At 39.3% G+C, this 22,460-nt stretch overlaps 1 protein-coding gene across 4 annotated transcripts in view; it reads left to right on the forward strand.

Moving 5' to 3' along the window:
* UNC79 (unc-79 homolog, NALCN channel complex subunit) overlaps positions 1–22,460 on the forward strand; it is a gene marked incomplete at its 5' end in the record, with an annotated part of 191,813 nt that overhangs the window by 136,749 nt on the left and 32,604 nt on the right. For all 4 annotated transcript variants that reach the window (XM_080808708.1, XM_080808710.1, XM_080808711.1 and 1 more), the window contains 6 exons: positions 3,962–4,074; positions 4,163–4,248; positions 5,162–5,335; positions 8,353–8,421; positions 11,353–11,463; positions 21,474–21,578. In XM_080808708.1, the coding sequence (XP_080664834.1) occupies positions 3,962–4,074; positions 4,163–4,248; positions 5,162–5,335; positions 8,353–8,421; positions 11,353–11,463; positions 21,474–21,578 (658 nt within the window). The remainder of the gene's footprint in view (positions 1–3,961; positions 4,075–4,162; positions 4,249–5,161; positions 5,336–8,352; positions 8,422–11,352; positions 11,464–21,473; positions 21,579–22,460) is intronic.

Raw genomic sequence — 22,460 nt, forward strand, 5'->3', positions numbered from 1 at the left:
CAGGAATGGGCACTGGCTGGGACTTTGGGCACATTTATCTCTCTGCTTTAGTTTTCTCATTTATAAAAGAGGGAAACCGTGTGTAGCCTTCTTGTGCGGCAGGGGTACTTGCTGGGAGGTGCAAGGGGTGGGGTATCTGTGGCAGCGGAGCTGTAGCAGCGACTACAAACATAGGGTGGCGCTGTTGTCACTGCACTTCCGTAACTTTTGTTTTAGGAATATTTACTCCTTTTTTAATGCCCATTTATAGAAAAATTTTTAGACTTTTTCCCTTAACATTTTATTATAAAAGATTAAATATACTGTGAAGTTGGAAGGACTTTATAGCGAACACTTAGATTCCTATCACCTAGATTCTACAGTGAACATTTTACTTGCTTTATCACCTATCCAACCCTCTCTCCCTCCTTCTGCCTCCCCGTCATTCCCGTTTAGTTTTGGATGCATTTCAAAGTAAATTTCAGATATTAGCATACTTCCTATATTCTTTGGCCAAGTTATTCACTAAAGTTTGATTTTGTTTAAGCCTTTTTTTCCTTTGAGGCACCGTTTCCATACTAGAGAATACACATAACTTATGTGTATTATATTCACTGATTTCTGACGAATATGTACCCCTGCATGACCAAAACCCCTGTCAAGATAAAGAAGATTACTATCACCCCCAGAAGGTTTCCTCGTGCATCTTCCCAAGCTCCACCCACATAGGCAAATACTAGCCTGATTTTCTCTTTCTACCATAGAGCTTCATATAAATGGAATGGTACTGTATGTGTTCCTGGGTGTCTGACTTCTTGTACTCAGCACAAAGTTTTTGAAATTTGTTCATGTCGTTGCATTTTATCTATAGTTTGTTTCCTTTTTAGAGCTGGGTACAATCCCATAGTTTATTTATTTATTCTCGTGTTGGTAGACATTTGCATTGTTTCCAGTTTGGGGCTATTATAGATAAAATTGTTAGGACCATTCTTCTACAAGCCTATTTGTAAACCAGTGTTTTTATTTGTCTTAGATAAATAGCGAGGGATGGAACTGTGACATTACAGGTTAGGTGTGTGTTTGATTTTGTAAGACATTAACAGAACTTCTCTTTAAAGTGGTTGTGCCATGTGGCATCCTCACCAGTAATGCATGAGACTTTGGTAGTTCCACATCCTTGCCAAAATTTGGTGGTATTCGTCTCTTTAATTTTAGCTATCCTGGTGGGTATTTCATGATAGTTTAAATTTGCATTGCCCTGGTGACTAATGCTATCGAGTATTTTTTCATGTGCTCTTTAAGACCCTCTCTAAATCTTCTTTTGTGAAGTGTCTGTTCAAATCTTTTCCACATTTTTAACTGGGTTGAGTTGCAGGACTTCTTTATATGCCTGAATACCAGTCCTTTATTAAATATATCTTGAGAATATTTTCACCTAGTCTGGGGCTTACCTGTTCCTTTTGTTAATATATATTTTGATGAGATGTTTTTAATTTAGATGAAACCTAATATTTAAAATTTTAAAAAAGATTTTATTTATTTATTTGAGAGAGGGAGTGAAAGAGAGAGAGAAAGAGCCATACAAGCAGGGGGGCAGGACAAGGAAGGGCAGAGGGAGAAGCAGGCTCCCCGCTGAGCAGGCAGCCTGATACGGGGCTTGACCCTAGGATCATGACCTGAGCCGAAAGCATTTATTTAACCAACTGAGCCACTGAGGTACCCCATAATATTTAAAAAAATTTTTTTAAATTTATGACTATTTCTTCCTGTTGTCATCAGCTATCCTCAAATCAAGAAGATTTTCTCCAGTGTTTTCCTCAAAAGTTTATTTATATTTACCATTTATATGATCCATCTCAAATTAATTTTTATGTACGGTGTGTGGGTAAGGGTTGAAGTTCCTTTTTACCCATGTGGAAACCTAGTTATTTCAGCACTGTTAAGAAAAAAATAACTTTCCCTTTCCCCACTGGATCACTTTGTTATATGTTAAAATCAAATAATGTTATTTGGCTTGATCTATTTTGAGGCTCTCTATCCTGTTCCATCAATCAATATGTTGATCCATAAGCTGACACCACATTGTCTTGATTACTGTAGCTATATAATAAGTCTTGAGGTCCAAGATTATGAATCTTCCAAATTTGCTCATTTTTTCTAAGAAGATGGATTTAGATATTCTAGATTTACCAAATTTCCGTATACATTTTAGAATAAGCTTCTCAGTTTGGACAGAGAGCCTGTTGGGATTGTACTGAGACAATATTGGGCATAGTCAACAGGATAAAAATACTGAATCTTTCAATTCATGAATATGGTATATATTCTCATTTCATTCCATTTTTGTTGTTGTTGATGCTCTCAGCAGTGTTCTGTGGTTTTTAGTGTAGAGGTCTTGTACATCTTTTGTTAAATTTATTCCCAAGAATTTTGGGTGTTTTAATGCCAATGTAAGTGGAATTTTTAAAAATTTCATTTTCTAACTTTCTGCCGCTGGAATATGAATATGCAATTGAATTTCTATATTAACATTGTAATAAGCTGGGTTCACTTACTAGTTGTAGTAGTTTCTTTTAAAGATTTCTTGGAATCTAAAAGCATTTGTGTGTAAAAAAATCATTTCTCTAAATAGTGAGTTTCCCTTCTCTCTGATTTTTATGTTTTTTTTTTTTATTGTCATATTGCAATGGCTAGGACCTCCAGTACAATAATAAAGATGCTACAGAAAAGTCTTTAGTATTTCACCATTAATTTTGTTTGCTGTAGGTGTATATAGATTCTCTACTGGACGAAGGATGTTTTCTTCTGTTTCTAGTTTGCTGAGAGCAATTTTACCATGAATAGATGTAAAATTTATCAGATGTGTTTTCTATATTTATTGAAATAACTGTATGGGTTTTCCCTTTATTATTTAATATATTGAATTCCATTCATGGGATTTTGAATATTATGTCTTTCTTATGTTCCTGGGATAAACTCTATTCGGTCATGGACCATCATCCTTTTTATCTATAGTTGGATTCAGTGTCCATGAGGACTGCTGGTTTGTTTTGCTTTTGTTTTCATTTCCTTGTTCCCTCTTGCTTTGGTTTTGTTATGATTTTATGTTTTTTGTTTTGACTTTATCTGATGTTAGTTTTAGGGCTATGCTAGCATCATAAAATAAGGTGGGAAGAGTTCCCTCCTTCCCTAATTTTTGAAAGAGTTTGTGTGAGTTTGGTGTCATAGCTGCATGAAGAAATGTTTTTGACCTACAGTTTTGAATCAGCATTTCAGGGTAGACATAACATAGTCAAATGGTCTAGGTAAGAGGACTTCCTGCCACTCACCTATTTGGGCTCTTTGATTTCTGCTTTCTTCTTGTTAATTCACTCCCTGATCACCTCTGGAACGTCCTTCCTGATACTTTGGTCTCAGGGGGGCATAATCGTTTCTTGGCTCCCTCGTTTGACCAGCAGAGATGGTGCGGAACTGCATAGATGAAAGCCTTCTCCTTTCTACAAATACTGGCTCAAGGTGCTCCAAGAAGAGTTCTCCTATCTCCCAATAGCTATGAACGTCTCCCTCCCTGCATTCCCCCCCAGGTCAGCTCTCTCTTAGCTAATGACACTTTCTGGGAGGGTCTTGCTGATAATCTCATCCTGGGTTTCATCCTGACTCTACCATGTTCTGGACTTGGAGCCTTCGCAGGTCACCTTTTCTGTCTGGGCCTCAGAAGGCTCATCTGTACTCTGGGGTGGCTGTAATTCATTAGTCAGGGGCCAGTCTGACATGTCCTGGTTCTCTCTTTCTAGAAACTTATGTTAACAGGAACTCCGTGTAACTACAGTATTTCATCTCACTGATGAAAATAACAGGGAGATCTTCCCTAAGAGGATCGATGTGTCAATGCCTGACCTCTAAAAAAGGAGGTTCAGAAAAACCTAAACTCATGCCGGGTGCTCCATGAGTCCCTGTCTTTTCTCTCCCTGTGCGACCCCAGCATGATGGTTCCTGGCAACGCCGCGGGGGTGGCCAAGCAGTTCCTGCGCTGCATCTTCCATCAGCTGGCCCCCAACGGCATCTTCCCACAGCTGTTCCAGAGCACTATCAAAGGTAATTCCTCCACGGGGAATCCAGCCACCACAAACGTGCCCGCTTGCTGAAGCCCAAACACTACTAAATCTGACTGTTGACTTTCCAGATGGGACTTTTTTACGGACCTTAGCCACGTCTCTGATGGACTTCAATGAACTGAGCTCTATTGCCGCTCTCAGTCAGCTCCTGGAGGTAGGTTCGCTTTGAGGACACCTCTAAGCCCCGCCCCTCCCGAAGTCACGGCTGAGGAACTAACTCGGTCATTTAATTTAAAAACTAAATTTATGTTACATACAAAGATGTCAAATTCATCTCAAATAATTTAAATGCTTCAAATTAATTTGAAATAAAAATTGCCAATGCACGGAAGTGTGTCCGCTGGACATGGCTGTTTTGTGTGGATTTATTATTTATTTAAAGCTTCTGGACTCCCTCAACTCAGGGGTGGATAGGCAACTGCTAAGCACACTCGTTTCCGTTGAACATTCAGGCTTTCAGGAGTTGCTGGGGGTAGAGCGGCACACACTGTATCGCGAGACTTGGAATCAAGTCTCAGCTTCGCTTATTTTTTGTATCGCGAGGTTTGGATTCAAGTCCTATATCTTTGCTCCATCGCGAGACTTGAATTCAATTCTCGGGTCATTGCTTATTCGTTGTATCACAACGCTTGGGTTCGTGTGTTCGGTCCCATGCTTATTATCTCTGTCACTTAGCTTGGAGGGTTGGCAGGTGGCCCTAGAGACTTCCCTGCTTCTGTAGTCGTTATGCTCAGGCTTTGGCCAGCAGAGTTTCCAGCAAGCATCATTCATTGTGTCTTCTTAGCCAGTAACCACGCTAACTGCAGAGCCTTAAAAGATGTTCCTTATTTCTTGCTCGCATTTCTCCTTCTCTCACGGAATTAAAGGTCACAGTTTTTCCCACGTCTGGCTGAATTTGTTGATTCTTCTCTGTAATCTTCCTGCCAGTTACAATGAATAGCCTGTATAGACACACGACACATGTTTAAACCGTGAATATGTGATTTTTAAGACTGATCTTCGACAAATAGCTATCTGAATCCCCACGTTGTTTCAGCAGTTGATTGCCTATGCTTTTGTGTTTTTAGGGTCTAAATAACAAAAAGAATTTACCAGCAGGGGGTGCTATGATACGCTGTTTGGAAAACATTGCTACCTTCATGGAAGCTTTGCCCATGGATTCGCCTAGCAGCCTCTGGACCACAATCAGCAACCAGTTTCAGACATTTTTTGCCAAGTTGCCTTGTGTTTTGCCCTTGAAGGTAAGCTGAGTCCGGGATTTCGATTTCGATTAGGATCTTACGTTTTGCCAACCATCTGCTCAGAGAGATTCAGTGTTTGGTAAAGGGCTTACAGAATCTCTGTTAGGCACCAAGGACAGAGTACTGTGTAGGTTGTGCTCTCCAAATGGTACAAACTTAGGGCAGTATGCAGTAGGCATTTTGACATAGTGATTCACATTTTCAGTTGATTTTTAAAAATTAGATATTAGTAGATTATGGAAATATTTCTCAATAAATGTCTAAGTAAATAAAAGCATAGTTTTGTCTAAAAGGAGGCTAGACATACAATGTAAAGCTAAGTTTCAGAGAACTATCTAAAGGGAGGTGACTGTTTATGTGTTTGTGAATAAAGTACTTGAAAGACCAAGATGATAATATATTTCTGTGTGGCTGCTTTACCATCACCATCCCCCCACCCTGTAGCCACCCTACCATCCTCCAAGAATACACATGAATTACCTAGCTGTGAATCTGGTAACCTAAGGAACATTTTCAACATGAGCCCATTGAATGCAGAAGCAGAACTCTATACTATAAAAGCTGGAAGAGACCTATAAAAACCATCCCATTCCAATGCCCCCATTTTCCAGATGAGGGCCTGCAAATTCAGAGAGGTGATGGCAGTGTGAGGATTAGAACTCAAGTCTCTTGACTCCTGGTTCAGTATCCGTTCCACTGACAGACTCCTACAGTCCTTCTACGGTAGGGGTAAATTGAAGGCATTCAGTCTCGTGGTAGGGAAAAAGGAGGTGACTGGTAGTGGCCATTTCTATGTCTCTGAGCCTCATTTGCTCCACAAGCTTTTTGTGTTTTATGCAGATTGCAGAAATAATCAACTCACAATAAAATCAACCACTTGTTGATCTGACAAGTGAAGTTACATGTTGGCAGCACCATTTCTGAAATGAGTATTGTGTGTGTATGAAAAATGTTTTATAAAGACGAACCACCCTTGATAATGCCCTTTTTCAGATTAGCAGATTTGGAATATATGACCCCAAAATAAGGTCTATAAGGTTAATTCAGGGACCTTTAGGTTGGTGTGTGCTGTTTTCTTGGAGTTTAAAGTTCGCACGAAAAGTGGGAATACTGAGATCTTTACCGTCTCTCACATCCCGTGATCGTGTCTGCTTGACAAGCTTGAGCCGATGAATAAATCCAAAGAAAGAGGTTTAGCACTGTACTTAGAAACCATGTATGTATATAGATACCATACATGTACCTGCAGGAAATCAAGTGATGCATTTTTAACATGGCCCCATAGAACCTCCCTCCAACCAAGAGCCACTCAGGGCTATTCACTGCTTAACGCCACACACTTGGAGAGAAGGTAGGTCAGGCATGGCAATTTCAAATGCCTGCAGGTGGATGCTAGAACCAAAATATTTAACTCTAATATTAAGTTAAATATTTAACTTGATCACTGACCAGTTGGAACCCTTGCCGCCAGCAAACTACCGGTAAGCCTCATTTGTGACTATCAGTCCTGCCCATAGGGACCTTGACTGCAAGGTTAATGAGTGGAGTGATTTAAGATAATACAGAGAACCAAGACCCTTGAGAAACGGGAAGCACCAGTCCCTTCTAACGAGTCTACTTCTAACGAGTCCCTTCTAACATGTGCTACAACACACTAGCCAGTTGTTGTGTGGGAATGCAGGCCTACTATCGCTGCTCTCCCCATGGTTTTGAAGATGATATTTCCTGATTTTTAAAATACCGTGGGGACCCTACAAACAGCCAGTCTTCAGCCCCTGGTTTAAAGCAATGTAAATGTCACATGAACTCTGGCGGGTATTGAACAGATTAAATAGACCAATAGTACGCTTACAAGCTACCTGTAAAAAGCTTTCAGAATTCATGTAAAAACTCGCCCTACTAGATCAGATCTGGGCACTGCCTCTGATCGTCTTCTGCTTTGTTTTTACTCTCTGGGGAAAGCAGGGAGCCGTTGAAGAGCCTTCTGTGGTTTGTTCTCATCAGTTTAGAGAATTGGCTCTCAGACTCCAGTGTGGATCAGTGTTCCAGCAGGACTTGCTAAAAGCAGATTCCTGGGCCTGATACTGAGAGTTTCTGATGCACTGGGGGTTTAGCCTGAGGATCTGCGTTCCGACAAATTTCTAAGTAATTCAAGCTGCGGGTTCAGGGATTATACTTGGAGAACCACTGGCTTAATTTGTTATCTTCAAAAGTTAGTCTGGTGCACAGCTGCAGGGAATCAACTATAACCTGCTATTGTGATATGTTTACAATGTTAAATAATATTGCTTATTTTTGTTGTAACATTCCCGCCGCCCCCTGCCCTGCCACCACCACCAGTACATTCAATTTAAAAAGTACATTTGATGTAGAATGTTGCCCACATACAACTCTAACAGATTTGAGAGGCATAATTTTTTTCTTGTAGAAGTTTTACTGCCTTTTTTTTTTTTGCAGGTTTTTGTCATGTCTTTCAGTAGCAAAGGAAGAGCAGATGAAACTGGTTCTTATTTGAACTAATAAGCCTAATGGTTTTAGATAGATCTGAGTAGTTTTTTTCCCCTGGAACATGGCCTTTGATAAATTAGTGTATCTCTTTAGAGTTGGACATAGTTGATATCCACTTACCCATCTATCTGTTAGTCTGTCCATCCATCATCCATCCATCCATCCATCCATCATCCATCCATCCATCCATCATCCATCATCCATCCATCCATCCGTTCAATTCTTTATCCATCTCTCTGTCTGATTTAATTTTAAGAATATATCTGAGAAATAGTTTAGGTGCTATGCTTAATTATTTAGTTATTTAATATTATTTAATTAATAGTTTAATTAAGTTTTTTAAACCTGAGAATGATTTTTTTCAACATCAATATATGGCATAGAAAACTAAGGAGGCAGCTATATTTGAGATTTTTTTCCCCCTAAAATAAACACTTATAGAAAATACATGAAGCAAAAGACATATTAAGAAGGGTACTGACTTTTACTTTCTTCATATTTGTTCGCAGTGTTCTTTAGATTCCAGCTTGAGAATTATGATTTGCCTCTTGAAGATACCCTCTACCAATGCCACAAGGGTATGTACTATATGTTCCAGGAAAACAACCCATTGCTTATTTGGTTATTTTTTAACCTAAAAACACAGGCATGTAGTAATACTGAAGAAATAGTTATTGTGTACTGAATGTTTCACTTTCAAACATGGTGAAAGTGTCCAGTATGAAGAGTTCTAATACATCACAATCTCATTTTTTACAATTGGCCCTCTTTGTCCTGGGCCGTGGTCACCAGTCTGTCCTCTATGATCTAGGCGATCCTTCCAAACACAGACCTTCCTGCCCTGGTTCCTTGCTTAAACATCTTTGATCACCTCTCATTTCTTTTAGGAGAGTGTCCAAATTCCTTAATGTGGCATACAAGAAGGTACTTCATTAATTCGCCGGCCTACCTTTCGAATGTCGGCTTGGCTACTTGTCCCATCCCCCATGCCTCCTGCCTTCTTCCGGAATCATCCTCATTATCATCAAAACAACAACCGCTGTTTGTTGAGCACTTACCATATGGCAGGCATTATGCTAACTGCTTTATGTTTATAATCTTATTTAATTTCATATTTCCTTGCCTTGGCTTGGGCCATTTCCTCTGCCTGAAATGCTTTATGCTCTTGTTGCTGAGGTGGACTCTTTCTCATTCTTCAAGATGAGAATCTGAATCCCATTAAAATTTAAAAAAGTGAATTGGAATGCTCTGCAGCAACTTTCTCCTATAGCAGACCCCACAAAATTGATAGAGCTCTCTATACTAACACTTACGTTGTATATAAGTCTCCCCAGTGAGACTGCGAGCTTCATGAAGGCCAGCTCTGCGTCTTATTCACCTCATTCTTGGGCTGCATTATATACAGTGTTTCTGGGCTGCATTATATACAACGATGTAATAGTCTGTATAGCAGTAGCTTATAACTGCTAGTTCAATACCAAGAAGCCACATCCCCAAAACTTTATACCTTGATGGTGCTTTCATAAACGAATAGTTTATGCAAGAAAGTTGCAAAGAGATCATTTGGTCTAATCTGATCATTTAAAGCTAAGGACACAGGCTCAGAGAGATGAATTGTCTTGGCCAAGATTACACAGCTTGTTAGTAGAAGGTTTGAGACTTGAACGTAGATCCTTTGACTCCAAGTTCCCTGATTTTTCTGTTGTACCATATTGCCCCATCACTATGTTGCTTTGCTGGATAGAAGAACAAGTTTCTATATGGGTGTGAATCCAGGTTCCTTTTTTTGATGAATAAAGATTCATTATATAACCAACTGGAGATACAGTCCTGTCACCTTTCATCCATCATCACTATTTCAAGGCAACAATGTTTATATAAAACAAAGAATACTGAATCAGCAGTACTATTTCAAAGGGTTCCTTTAAGAGTTTCTATACAGAAAGTGCTACATAGGTTTCTGTTGGGAATAGAAACAAATAAAATACAGAATTCTTATTCTCAGGCACAACTAACATGTAACAAGTTCATTTTTGGATCAGTAAGGAAAAAGGACCCCCCCCCCCCAATTTTCATATCCTTTGATTTAATCATTCTTTTTCTGGGATATCTTCTAAAGAAGAAAATGAAAATGCAAATTTCAGACAAAACATATTTATTGGTATATTATTTATAATGAAATGTGACATTTGTGGCTATTAAAATGGGTGACTGTGAAGAATTAAATCATTTTGGAGATTTCTTATGTTATTGTGTTAACAAAATGAAATTGACAAAACGTAGGATTGCGTATGTACACAATTTCAACGAGGTAAACTGGAGTGCAGCAGGAAGGGAGATATGTAAAGTGCTATCACGAGGTGGTGGCGTGACAGACTTCTACTTCCTTATCCGCACTTCCCTGTAGATCCAACCTTTACACGCTGAGCATGTTCACTTTTATAATCCAGACCATTAGGACTGCGGAAGTCGAGAAGTAGTGGAAATCATGGCATGGAAGTCTTTTGCAGCCCAGTTAAAATTCTGTCTTCCCTAAAGAGCAATTCTGCCTTTGGAAAATTGCCCTGGAATTTGGATTTGAATTCTATTCAATAGCAATATGGCCTTAGGCAAGCTCTAGAGTTTTGATGCAGGTCAGAGGAAGCACTCACTGCCGCCACGTGCTTTACGTACTTTACCTCCCCGATTTCCCACAGCAGCACTAATGAGGTGGAGGTCCTGCTTAGCCTTGTTTTTACAGAGGAGAGGACTAAGTGCGGAGAGGCTGAATCACTTATTCCAGGTCACTGAGAGCTAGAGTTTGAAGATAATTGTGTGGAATCATTAGCTTGTGTCATTAACTGTTGTAACAAACTGTCTCTCTGGGATTGTCATAAGAAATTTGAACAAGATAAACTATATAAAAGCACCCAGCTCTGCCTGATACTTAGTAGGTGCTCAATAAATGTTTCTAAATGACTTTAGAGAGCAGATGGATCTAAAACTGATCCTTTATGGGTGGGATTCAGATGGAGAAACCAAAGCTGGACCTTCCTGATAAACACTGGCAGGAAGCTGGGTGGAGATAAGTTTTATCTAAGCTAATTGTGCTTCGTACTTACATGCAGGATGGTTTGTGCTATTGAACTGAGATGACAGGTTTCGGAGGAGCTGGATGGATGAGCCCATTGATACCTACAGATTCTGAGAAATAGAATGGAAAATCCTCATACAAATCTCACAGAGTCTTGATTGCTGGGGGTGGACATGGGGATAGGATTGACGGTGATAAGGTTTATAAAGGATGCCACCTGGGAAAATGGATTTCTTTTTGGAGCAATAAAATGATTAAATCATGCTCTTTAAGGCATTGAAGGTCCGGTTCTGTTCTTGTTAGACCAACAGAGTTGCTACCAGGAAGCAGATTTTAAATGAAAGAATGATCCCGTTAGTTAAAGTACCAGAAGATTTTAAGACTTTTTTTTCAATGAAAGAATCAATGATTTTATTCGGCCCCAATCTCATTGCAGAGTCTGTTGGAGCCATTTTCAAAACTGCTCAGCTTTGTGATTCAGAACTCTGTCTTCACTCTGGCCTACCTGGTGGAGGTGTGTGGTCTCTGTTACCGAGCTTTCACGAAGGTAAGCTTGCCTACATGTTTGTTCCCCGGAAACTGGAAACTGTCAGGAACGTTGTTTCTAAGCAGTGTCAATGCTTGTTAGGTTAATCGCTTCAATATAGTTAAACCTGAGCAGTTTACTGAGGTCTAATAAGTATCATTGGAAGGAAACACTCTATGCAAATATATATGTATATATATGTGTGTGTGTGTGTGTATATATATATATATATATAAACTGTACCTCACATATGCACATTTGGAGAAATGAGGGTCATATGGTTTAGAAGAGAAGAGATATCATAAATGAAATGAGCCGGTGGTCTAAATGACCTCTAAAGGTCCTTTTCAAGTTCACCATCTCATGATTAGTGGGCAAGCCTTCACGGCATGTCCTTTTCATACCCAAAGTAGAAAAATATCAGCTTGTCATTTGTAAAATCCCTTAGAGTGCTCCTTCATTCTCATCACTTGTCTGTCTCCCCAGTTCTGGGTTCTTGGCCTCTGAGATTGTAATCTCATCTTTTGTCATCTTGCCTTCATAATGGTTTCTCTATTGCATTATCTTTCGTCTCCCCTGGCCCACTACTGAGGAAGTGGAAAAGTACTGCTTGCCCCATGCACATAGCAGCCTTGTTGGAGCTGGGAGACGCTATCCTTACAGAAAGGCAGGGCCAACTGGGAGCGTCTCTGTCCTTAAGAACCGTATGCAATGTTCCTCTTCCAATTTCCAAATGTTCCAACTTTATTTTCAGTGGGGTCTGTTCCTGCTGTTCCTCCTTTAACATTCAGAACATTCCTTTACTCATGTTGTCCACTTGTATAAGCCTTTTATTTTCCCCCATTTAAAAAAAATCTAATTTTATATTAAGGCTTTCATTCTATTTAAAACACTCTTGTCTTTTTTCTTACGATCTTGTGTCCATTCTACCATGTTAAGTGTTCCATGATAATCCTCTCTTTAGTCTTTCTGATTAGAAATTATTACTCTGCCCGGAACAATATGTTTTCTAAGTATCGAAAAAATCAGCGTTTTTTCTTCTTTCAAATCTTTCCTGAAAAGAACTTACTCCTTTTTTTTTTTTTTTTTTTGGTCATTTACAACAATATATCAGTACACAGTAGATCAGGGCACAGTACCAGAAACAATGAAGACATATACAAATACAATGAAAAGAAGTAATTTTATTTCTTCATTTTCTTTATGCTTGGTGTATTTAAATTATACATTTTTTAGAGGAAAAACCATAACAGGTGTGTGCTTCCCATGCTGTGCGCTATAAAGATTGATTACAGAGGACCTTCCATTATTTTGAAGTCAAGATATTCCTAGTTTTGAACATTCATTATACATTATGTGCCTTCCTAACCAATCATCATGTTAGTAGCCTCCTGACTTGCTCTTGTCATCTACCCATTCCCAGTTGTCCAACTCAAATGACTATTTTTGGTAGGAAGCTTAAATCTTTGAGTGTTCCCATCTTCTTCATGGGTAATGGGAAGCTATTGGAAATAGTTTAAGAAAGAACACCGTCTAATTGAGCCTTCTCCATTATTTAATCAAGAGAAAAGGCATGGAAAGGTAAGGACTTTGGAGACTTTTCTTCCCGGCAATCTGGCTGTCTAGATAGTTGAAAATTGTCTCACTTAAAAGGATAGAAGTGCTGGACAAAATGTAATCGACATGATTGTAAAAGTGAAAGGTGCAAAATTGGAGAAGAAATTGAGAACCAGAGTGGTAAGCATATAAGCTGATACCGTAGCGGTCTTGAGGCGGGGGAGTTACTTGTCTTAGGAGCTTAGTGGCTCAAGTTTTGTTGTTTAGATTTGCATATATCTAATTTTATTTTATTTTATTTATTTATTTTTAGTTGAGTTATATATTTTTAGTTTATTTATTTTAGTTTATTTACATTTACTTTAATCAACATACAATGTTATGTTAATTTCAGGTGTACACCGTATTGATTGAACAATTCTATACATTACTTAATGCTCACCATGATAAATATATCTGTCATCATACAACATCATTACAATAACAACATTATTACAATAACATCATTACAATTACAACAATATTATTGACTCTATTCTCCATGCTGCACTTTTCATTTCCACATATTACTTACTTATATAACTGGAAATTTATATCTTTTAATCTCCTTTATCTGTTTCATGCATCCCCTCACCCTTCTCCCCTCTGGCAACCAACAGTTTGTTCTCTATATTTTAGAGTCTGTTTTTTGATTGTTTTGTTTTTCAGATTCCACATATAAGGGAAATTATGTGGCACTTTGTATTTCTGCCTGACATGTTTCACTTAGCCTAAAACCCTTTAGTTCTATCTGTGTTGTCTCAAATGGCAAGATTCCATTCTTTTTCATGGCTGAGTAATATTCCTGTGTGTGTGTGTGTGTGTGTGTGTGTGTGTGTATTCTTTATTCACTCATTTATAAGTGGACACTTGTGTTGCTCCATATCTTGCCTAGTGTAAATAATATTGCAGTAAATATAAGGGTACATATATCTTTTTGAATTAGTGTTTCTGTTTTCTTTGGGTAAATACCCAGTAGTGGAATTACTGGGTTTTATGGTATTTCTATTTTTAATTTTTTGAGGAAACACCATACTCTGTTCCACAGTGTCTGCACCAATTATCATTAGTGGCTTGTGGTTTAAAGCCCACACAGAGAAGGTCTTGGGACTGTTTCAGGCTTGGAGTTGGCTCTGAGTCATCCCCAGTAGAAAATCAGAACACTTGAAAGTGTATACATTTAGTAAAAGGGTGATTTGGAAAGAATATATCCCTATATAGAGGTGACAAAGAATGGAATCTAAGCCTAGGAACCTAGAAAGATTTATAGCTTCCTTTGAGAATTAGTAACATGAACCTATCTTTGAACATATTTAGAGTGTGAATTTAAGATACCTACGTACTCGGTGAGCCCCCAGAATGAAAAGTCAAGTAACATTGGTACAGAGCAGGTAATAGCATTGGAGTGTTTGGTAGAAGTAAGCTCAAAACCTATCCTCAAACCACTCTGGATGGGTATGACTTCAGTCTAGACCTAACAGAATTTCCAGAATTACAGTCCTGATGAACACGAATTTACAAACTAAAATTATAAAACATATAAAGAAGTAATCCACCATGAGCTAGAGTAGAAATGAATCCAGTAATCACAATAAATATAAGGAATTTTTGGATTTTTAAAAAAGGTTTATTTATTTTAGAGAGAGTGAGAGAGAGGCGAGGGGAGAGGAGCAGAGAGAAAGAGATTCTGAAGCAGATCCCATGCTGAGCACAGAGCCCATCTCAGGGCTCAGTCTCAAGACACTGAGATCATGACCTGAGCTGAAACCAAGAGTCAGAGGCTTAGCCAACTGAGTCACCCAGATGTCCCAGGAATTTTTGGATTTGATTTTCAAAACCCAGCTATGTGTTATTTATAAGAAATACCTCTAAAACACATCTAAAGACACTGTTGAAAGTGTGAAAGAAAAATAGTTTAAAAATATACCAGGCAAATACTAATTAAAATAAAGCTGAAACCAGTAAACAGAATCTAAGTTAAAAAGTATTTTTATAAAAAAGGTTGCCCTGTATTGATAAAAGGAACAATTCTTTAGAAAAATGTGACTGTTCTAGGGGCGCCTGGGTGGCTCAGTGGGTTAAGCCTCTGCCTTCGGTTCAGGTCATGGTCTCAGGGTCCTGGGATCGAGCCCCGCATCGGGCTCTCTGCTCAGCAGGGAGCCTGCTTACCCCTCTCTCTCTGCCTGCCTCTCTGCCTACTTATGATCTCTGTCAAATAAATAAATAAAATCTTAAAAAAAAAAAGAAAAATGTGACTGTTCTAAAACTTGTGCAGTTAATAATACAGGCTTAATACATATAAACAAAAAATGAATAGAATTACAAAGAGAAGTTGTCAAATTCATACTCATAATGGGAGATTTTGACACATCTCTTTCAGTAATTAATAGATCAAGCAGATAAAAAATGAATAAGACTTACTAGATTTGAACAATGTAAGGAACAAATTGAATCCAATAGACATATAAAGAATCTTGAATTCACCAATTTGAGAATGTATTTTAGAAAGAGCATATACAAAGTAGCTGTACCAGCTTGCATTCCCACCAACAGTGTAAGAGGGTTCCCCTTTCTCCACAACCTCTCCAGCATTTGTTGTTTTTGCCTTGTCAATTTTTGCCATTGTAACTGGTATAAGGTGGTATCTCAACGTGGTTTTGATTTGAATCTCCCTGATGGCTAATGATGTTGAACATTCTTTCATGTGTCCTTTAGCCATTCATATGTCTTCTTTTGAGAAGTGTCTGTTCATGTCTTCTGTCCATTTTTTGACTTGCTTTTGGGGTTTGAGTTTGAGAAGTTCTTTCTAGATCTTGGATACCAGCCCTTTATCTGTTGTGTCACTTGCAAATATTTTCTCCCATCCCGTGGATTGCCTCTTTGTCTTGTTGACTGTTTCTTTTGCTGTGCAGAAGCTTTTTATCTTGATGAAGTCCCCAAAGTTCATTTTGCTTTTGTTTCCCTTGCCTTTGGAGACGTGTCTTGAAAGAAGTTAACTGTGGCCGATGTCAAAGAGGTTACCACCTATGTTTCCTCTAGGATTTTGATGGATTCCTGTCTCACATCAAGGTCTTTCATCCATTTAGAGTTTATCTTTGTGTATGGTGTTAGAGAATGGTTGAGTTTCACTCTTCTGTATAGAGCTTTGGAAAACAGTGTAGAGGTTCCTCAAAAAGTTTGAAAAAAAAGTTAAAAATAGAGCTACCCGGTGACTCAGCAATTGCACTACTGGGTATTTACCCTAAAGATACAGATGTAGTGAAAAGAAGGGCCACATGCACCCCAATGTTCATAGCAGCTATGTCCACAATAGTCAAACTGAGATACCCTTCAACAGATGAATGGATAAAGAAGATATGGCCATATAAACAGTGGAATATTACTCAGCCATCAGAAAGGATGAATACCCAACTTTTACATCAACATGGATGGGACTGGAGGGGATTATGCTGAGTAAAATAAGCCAAGCAGAGAAAGTCAATTGTCATATGGTTTCACTTATTTGTGGAACAGAAGGAATAACATGGAGGACATTAGAAGAAGGAAGGGAAAAAAGAAGTGGGGGAAATTGGAGAGGGAGTAGAATCATGAGTGACTGTGGACTCTGGGAAATAGACTGAGGGTTTCAGAGGGGAAGGGTGTGGGGGGGTGGGTGAGCCCGGTGATGGGTATTAAGGAGGGCATGTTTTGCATGGAGCACTGGGTGTTATATATAAACAATGAATCATAGAACGCTGCATCAATAACTAATGAGGTACTTTATGGTGACTAACATAACGTAATAAAAAAAGGAAAAGAAAAAGCATATACATAAAATTTGTAAACATAGGACAGGTAATAGACCACAAATAAAGTATTTCATTTCATTTCATTTCATTTCATTTCATTTGGCTCTACACTGAGTGTGGAGCCCAATGCAGGACTTGAACTCATGAGATCAAGACCTGAGCTAAAATCAAGAGTGAGACACTCAACTGACTGAGCCATCCAGGAGCCCCAGGCCACAAATAAAGTCTTAAGACACACTGGGGAATCTGTTTCAAAGAGACCAAGTTCTTTAATCACAATGCAGTTAAATTACAGATCAATAACAAAGTCATAACTGCACAGAGGTGTTTAAGGGTGACCTAGAGAAAAGCTTCATATCTAAGGGGAGGCTACACACATGTTAGACAGACTGCCTTTTATGTGAGTATTGAGGCAGGTTTGTACTGAGATTTGGGGCCTCCTGGTCAAGTCCTCGAGCAGCTGGGATAGGCACCCCCTGCATAAAGCTGCACCATCTCAGAGGGTGGAGAATAGCATACGTGCACACATTCCTGGCACACACACGCGTAGGTGGCCAGGCCCTGTCCCAGCTACCACCCAGGGGCCTTTGAGATTCTTCTCTTGACTGTCCCCTCTTGTCAGATGTCTAAGTCCCGGCCCCCTGCCAGATTCGGACCCTAACCAGGTCCCTTTGCAGGGGTGGGGTGTGTGTAGAATGTGTACGTGTGTGGTGCCTAGGGCTTGTGTGAGTGAGTGACCGGGCATGGCATGCATGCAGCCAGGTCTACCAAGAGCGCGGCTCTGGAAGCGCACAGCATTTTCCGGGTTTGCAGGATGTGTTCATATATATATATGTGTTTGTTCTGTGTGTGCGTGTGCCCTCTTTCGAATTCATACAAAGGTACTTACTGGATTAATGGTGTCTAGGACTTGCTATATTTGGAAATTTGAAATACACTTTTAAATGATTCATACATCAAAGGAGATAAGAGAATTTAGAAAACTATTTAGAACCACACAAATATGAAAATACTACATTCTAAGTGTTGGGATCTATAGCTACAGAGATATTTAGAAGAAAATGTGTAGTCTTATATACTTCTGTTGGAAAAAAAGAGAAATGCAATGAGCTAACAATTCAAGTTAAAATAAACATAACAGAGTAACCATAAGATAATTTAAAGGAAGGAAATAATAGAGAGAAGAGCAGGAATTAATGAAATGGAAAACATGACTTCAGTGGAAGATCCGTACAACCAGAAGAGGGCTCCCTGATTAGACCAATAACACCGGCAGAACTTTGGCAAGACTGATTAAGGGAAGCAGAGAAAAGGCACGGATAAAGCATATCAGCAATGCGAAAGGGAATATAACTCTAGATGTATTAGAGACTTTGAAACGAACAACTCTGTGCTCGTAAATTTGGAATCTTGGACCATAGGGACAATTTTCTAGAAAAATGTAACATGTGACAACTAAGAAAAAAAAATGGCTGGACCTCAATGATTAAAGAAACGGAATCACTAATGAGAAACTGTCCCAGTTTTAAAGACAACTTTACTATCAAACACCAAAGGAACAGATTGAGCTCCACTTTGTGCAAACTAATACAGAGAATCGAAAGAAAGGAATGCTTCTAACATCTTTTGTGAAGCCAGTAGAATTGTGATACCAACCAGACAAAGGCAGTGGGAGAAAGGAAAATTACAGGCCAATTTTCCTTCAAAGGTATAAAAATTCTGGATGAATAATAGCAAATTAATGTGTTAACAATAAAGCCTCCTGGCCCAGTGAGGATTTGCTTGGAATATAAGAATGGTTTAAATATTAGAATATTGATTTATGTCACCCAGTTACCAGGCTAAAGGGGAAAAATGTGTATCGTTATCTCAGCAGATTCAAAAGAAGCATTCTATATAACTCAACATCGACTTGTAACAACTCTTGTCAAACTAGGAATAGAGAGGAACTTACTTAGCTTGTTATAGGGTTATATCCAGAAACCTCTAGGAAACGTTATACTTCCTGGTGAAATGCCAGCGTAGTCCTTTCAAAATACTAAGTAAGACGAGAACGTCCACTATCACTTCTCCTGTTCATTACGGTCCAGGAGGTCCCACTCAACTCAGTAAGATAGGAGGAAGAAATCAAATGTATAAGGGCTGGAAGGAAAAATAAAACTCTCACTTTCCACAGATGATAGAATTACAAACGAACTGAAGAAAATATACTTGTAGACACCTTTTTATAACTTCTGTGAGAGAGTTCAGCACAGCAAGGATGCTGCTTACAAATGAGTACCCAGGAATCATCCACCTTTAATATTCAGCTACAAATGATTACAAAATGTACTTTAAAAATGTCACTTATTGTGTCAAGAGAGAATAAATCTAACAAAAATGTGCAAGAACTTTTTGGAGATAACCAGAAAGTTTTACTCAACAACGTTAAATAAATGGAGATAGATCTCGTGTTCATGGTTGAGGACCCAGCATGATAAAGACAGTTAATTCTCACAAAATAACCTATAGATTTAGTGTAATTTCAATAAAAAGTTAAGACTTCTTTCCAGATAATAATGGGCTAGATCATTTGAACCTATCTTCCCACTTAAAAAGTTAAAAAAGAAGCGAACAGAATATTTTTTTTGAAAACTTCAGTGCATCAAAATGCTAACCAGATATTAGATGAATCACCAGGCTAAGATCAGGGAGAGCATAGACGTGCGGAGATGTGACTAAGAGGCTGAGTTGCAATTCCAGAAGATCCAGGAGGGGAATAAGAGTCAGAATCCAGGAGCTTCAAAGAACAGGGACTTGGTCTGATTCTGTACCCCCCAACCCCAGTTTGGTCAGGACAACAAAGTAAAGTTAACCCAGAGGTAAAATCATCCTCATAGCAATCGGGCTCAGTGTCACACCCTTTGGTGGCCCAGGATAAGATATTATAGGGCTTGTGTGTTTGTTAAGGTAACCTGGACCAGGCTAGTGCCTCCAGGGAGCTGGCAAAAAGGAAACAGCTCTTTGGATGAAGAGAACATTTCAGGCCTCGAATGATATCTAGAAATAACTTTTTATTTATTTATTTATTTATTTAAGATTTTATTTATTTACTTGTCAGAGAGAGAGAGAGAGAGTGAGCACAGGCAGACAGAGTGGCAGAGGGAGAAGCAGGCTCCCCGCGGGGCAAGGAGCCCGATGTGGGACTCGATCCCAGGACGCTGGGATCATGACCTGAGCCGAAGGCAGCCGCTTAACCAACTGAGCCACCCAGGTGTCCCTAGAAATAACTTTTTAAATATACCATTCAGTATGCAGAGCTCATCGGACATAAAAGGAAGCAGTACGCCATGAATAAAAATGAGGGGAAAGAAAAGAAAGTGGATGCAGACCTATTGGGTCTCTGGTTACTTGGTTATGATCAGGAAAGGACACACAACAGACTTCTGAGGTGCTGGCACTTTGACCTTGGCATTCAGTCTATACAAATCCATTTCATCTGCACCCTTATGTCCTATGTACTTTTCTGCATGTGTGTTGTCATTGGCAATTAAAAAAAAACGTACAAAATTGAAAATGATCTCGTGTTCTATTAACAGGAGAACAGATCAATGAATTTCGGTATGTTCATATAATAAAATATAATTAAGTCATTTATTTGAAAGAACTAGAGCTACATGTAACAGTAGGAACTAATTTCAAAAATATAATGTAGTGAGAAATTATAAGTTGCAGAAAGAGATGCGCAGTATGACACTATCATAGAAAGTTACAAAGACATGAAAAATAGTATTATATCTTGCAACACAGGCATGCATAGGTAGTAAAAACATGTGAAATCATGAGCACCAGGCTCAAAATAGTGGCTACTTCAGGGAAGGGAGAAAGCAAAGAGAACACCATATAGGTAGTTTCAACAGTTTCTGTGATTTTTTTTTTTTTTAAGGAGTGTGTGCATGAGTTGTTGGGGGAGGGGCAGAGGACAAGGGAGAGAGAATCTTAAGAAGGCTCCATGCCCAGCACAGAGCCTGATGTGGGGCTCGATCTCACAACCCTGAGATCATGGTCTGAGTGGAAACCAAGAGTCAGATGCTTAACCAACTGAGCCACCCAGGCGCCCCTCTGGGATGTTTTATTTATCCTGAAAAACGTTAAATAGAGCAAAATGTCGCGATGTGGCCAAGAAAAGTGGTAGTACATGGTACATTCCAACTGTTTTTCTGCGTGCTTAAGCAGCCCATTTGAAAAGAAAGTTCTTTAGAGAGGCCACAAGACCCTGAAAATTGCTGTATAAGTTCCTCTCTAAATAAATCATTTCCCTTTGGGAATAATGCTTTTCTGTTTAATTTCTGCATTTCTTGGAACTTATCATTTCCTGTGAACAAGAACCTAATCCAGTGGGTTCCGTGTTTAAGAGATATCCTATCTTTTTCTTATCCATTGAATTATGTGTTCTCGGCGCTGCTGTAAACTCGTTACGCACACAAAAATGCCCTTTAAATTTTTTCTTTTTCGTTTGAATTTTATTTCTTCAGGACAGTTCATTATGCATTTTCAAATACTGGTTTTCATTTCCAACCTGTGAATTTCCTGGAAGCTCTTTTGACATAGATCTGTTCTAACTGAGTTTTTATACTAGCTTACCTTCTTCTCTTTTGTTCTGTTTAGGAGCGGGATAAATTCTACTTGTCTCGTAGTGTTGTTCTGGAACTCCTGCAGGCTCTGAAGCTCAAATCCCCTTTACCAGATACGAACCTCCTCCTGCTTGTCCAGGTGGGCTTCTGCGTTTTTTGTAATACTTTCCATGAGATGCACCATGTTTGGAAAAATTAAGGAAGGTGTGGGGCATATGTACAGATTGAATAACTCCGCCCAGAAACGAGAGCTAATCTATCTTATATGAGCTGTGACCTAAGTAATATTATGAACTTGGCACTCCCGCTGGGTAAACAAGACAGAAAGGGCACATTTATTTTGTTCCTACGGTGGAGCTAGTACTGTGAGGGACCAAAAGAAGATGGGAACACTAATTTCTACCCTCAAGAAATTAACAGCTGGGTAGGTCGGAGGGCAGCTTGTGAACAGCTACCAGACCTGGCAGGGGACTGATGAAGCCACAAGTGAGGGACCAGGCTGAGATCTGGTTGCAGAGTCACGTGCCTATGGATGGGTCGCCACATCTCTGTGAAGCAGAATTGAAGGAGAGGGTGGGCCTGACCACACAGTCAAGTGGCAGGACATATGGAGTCCAGCTGGGGTGGCAGGTGGAGGTGAAAAGCACCAGCACCCTTGGGAGCCCTGAGGCAGAGGGGCTTGAATGCATACAAGGAAGATTCTGGAAAACTTACTGAGTTGAGGCTCTTGGCTGTAGGGTTGCTAATGAGGGGCTGAGGCCCTCCATCCCTGGAATCCTTAGCTCAGCATTTTAGACGAGTATGCGGGTTTTTAACACATAAGATAGGCTCTCTCCAGTACTGTGGGAGGAGATATATATATATACACAAAGTCCTGGGGGGTGTTAAGAGCAGGAGGCAACCCATGTCCTATGACGTGAAATCAGGGAAGACTTCATGAAAGAGGTGGCATGTGATGTAGGCCACAAAGGACTGGTGGGTGCAGCCAAAAGTCTTTCTATGAGGTTGGGGTTCAGCACCA

This window comes from Martes martes (genome assembly GCF_963455335.1).
Source record: "Martes martes genome assembly, chromosome: 7".
In the NCBI taxonomy this organism is placed as follows: Eukaryota; Metazoa; Chordata; class Mammalia; order Carnivora; family Mustelidae; genus Martes; species Martes martes.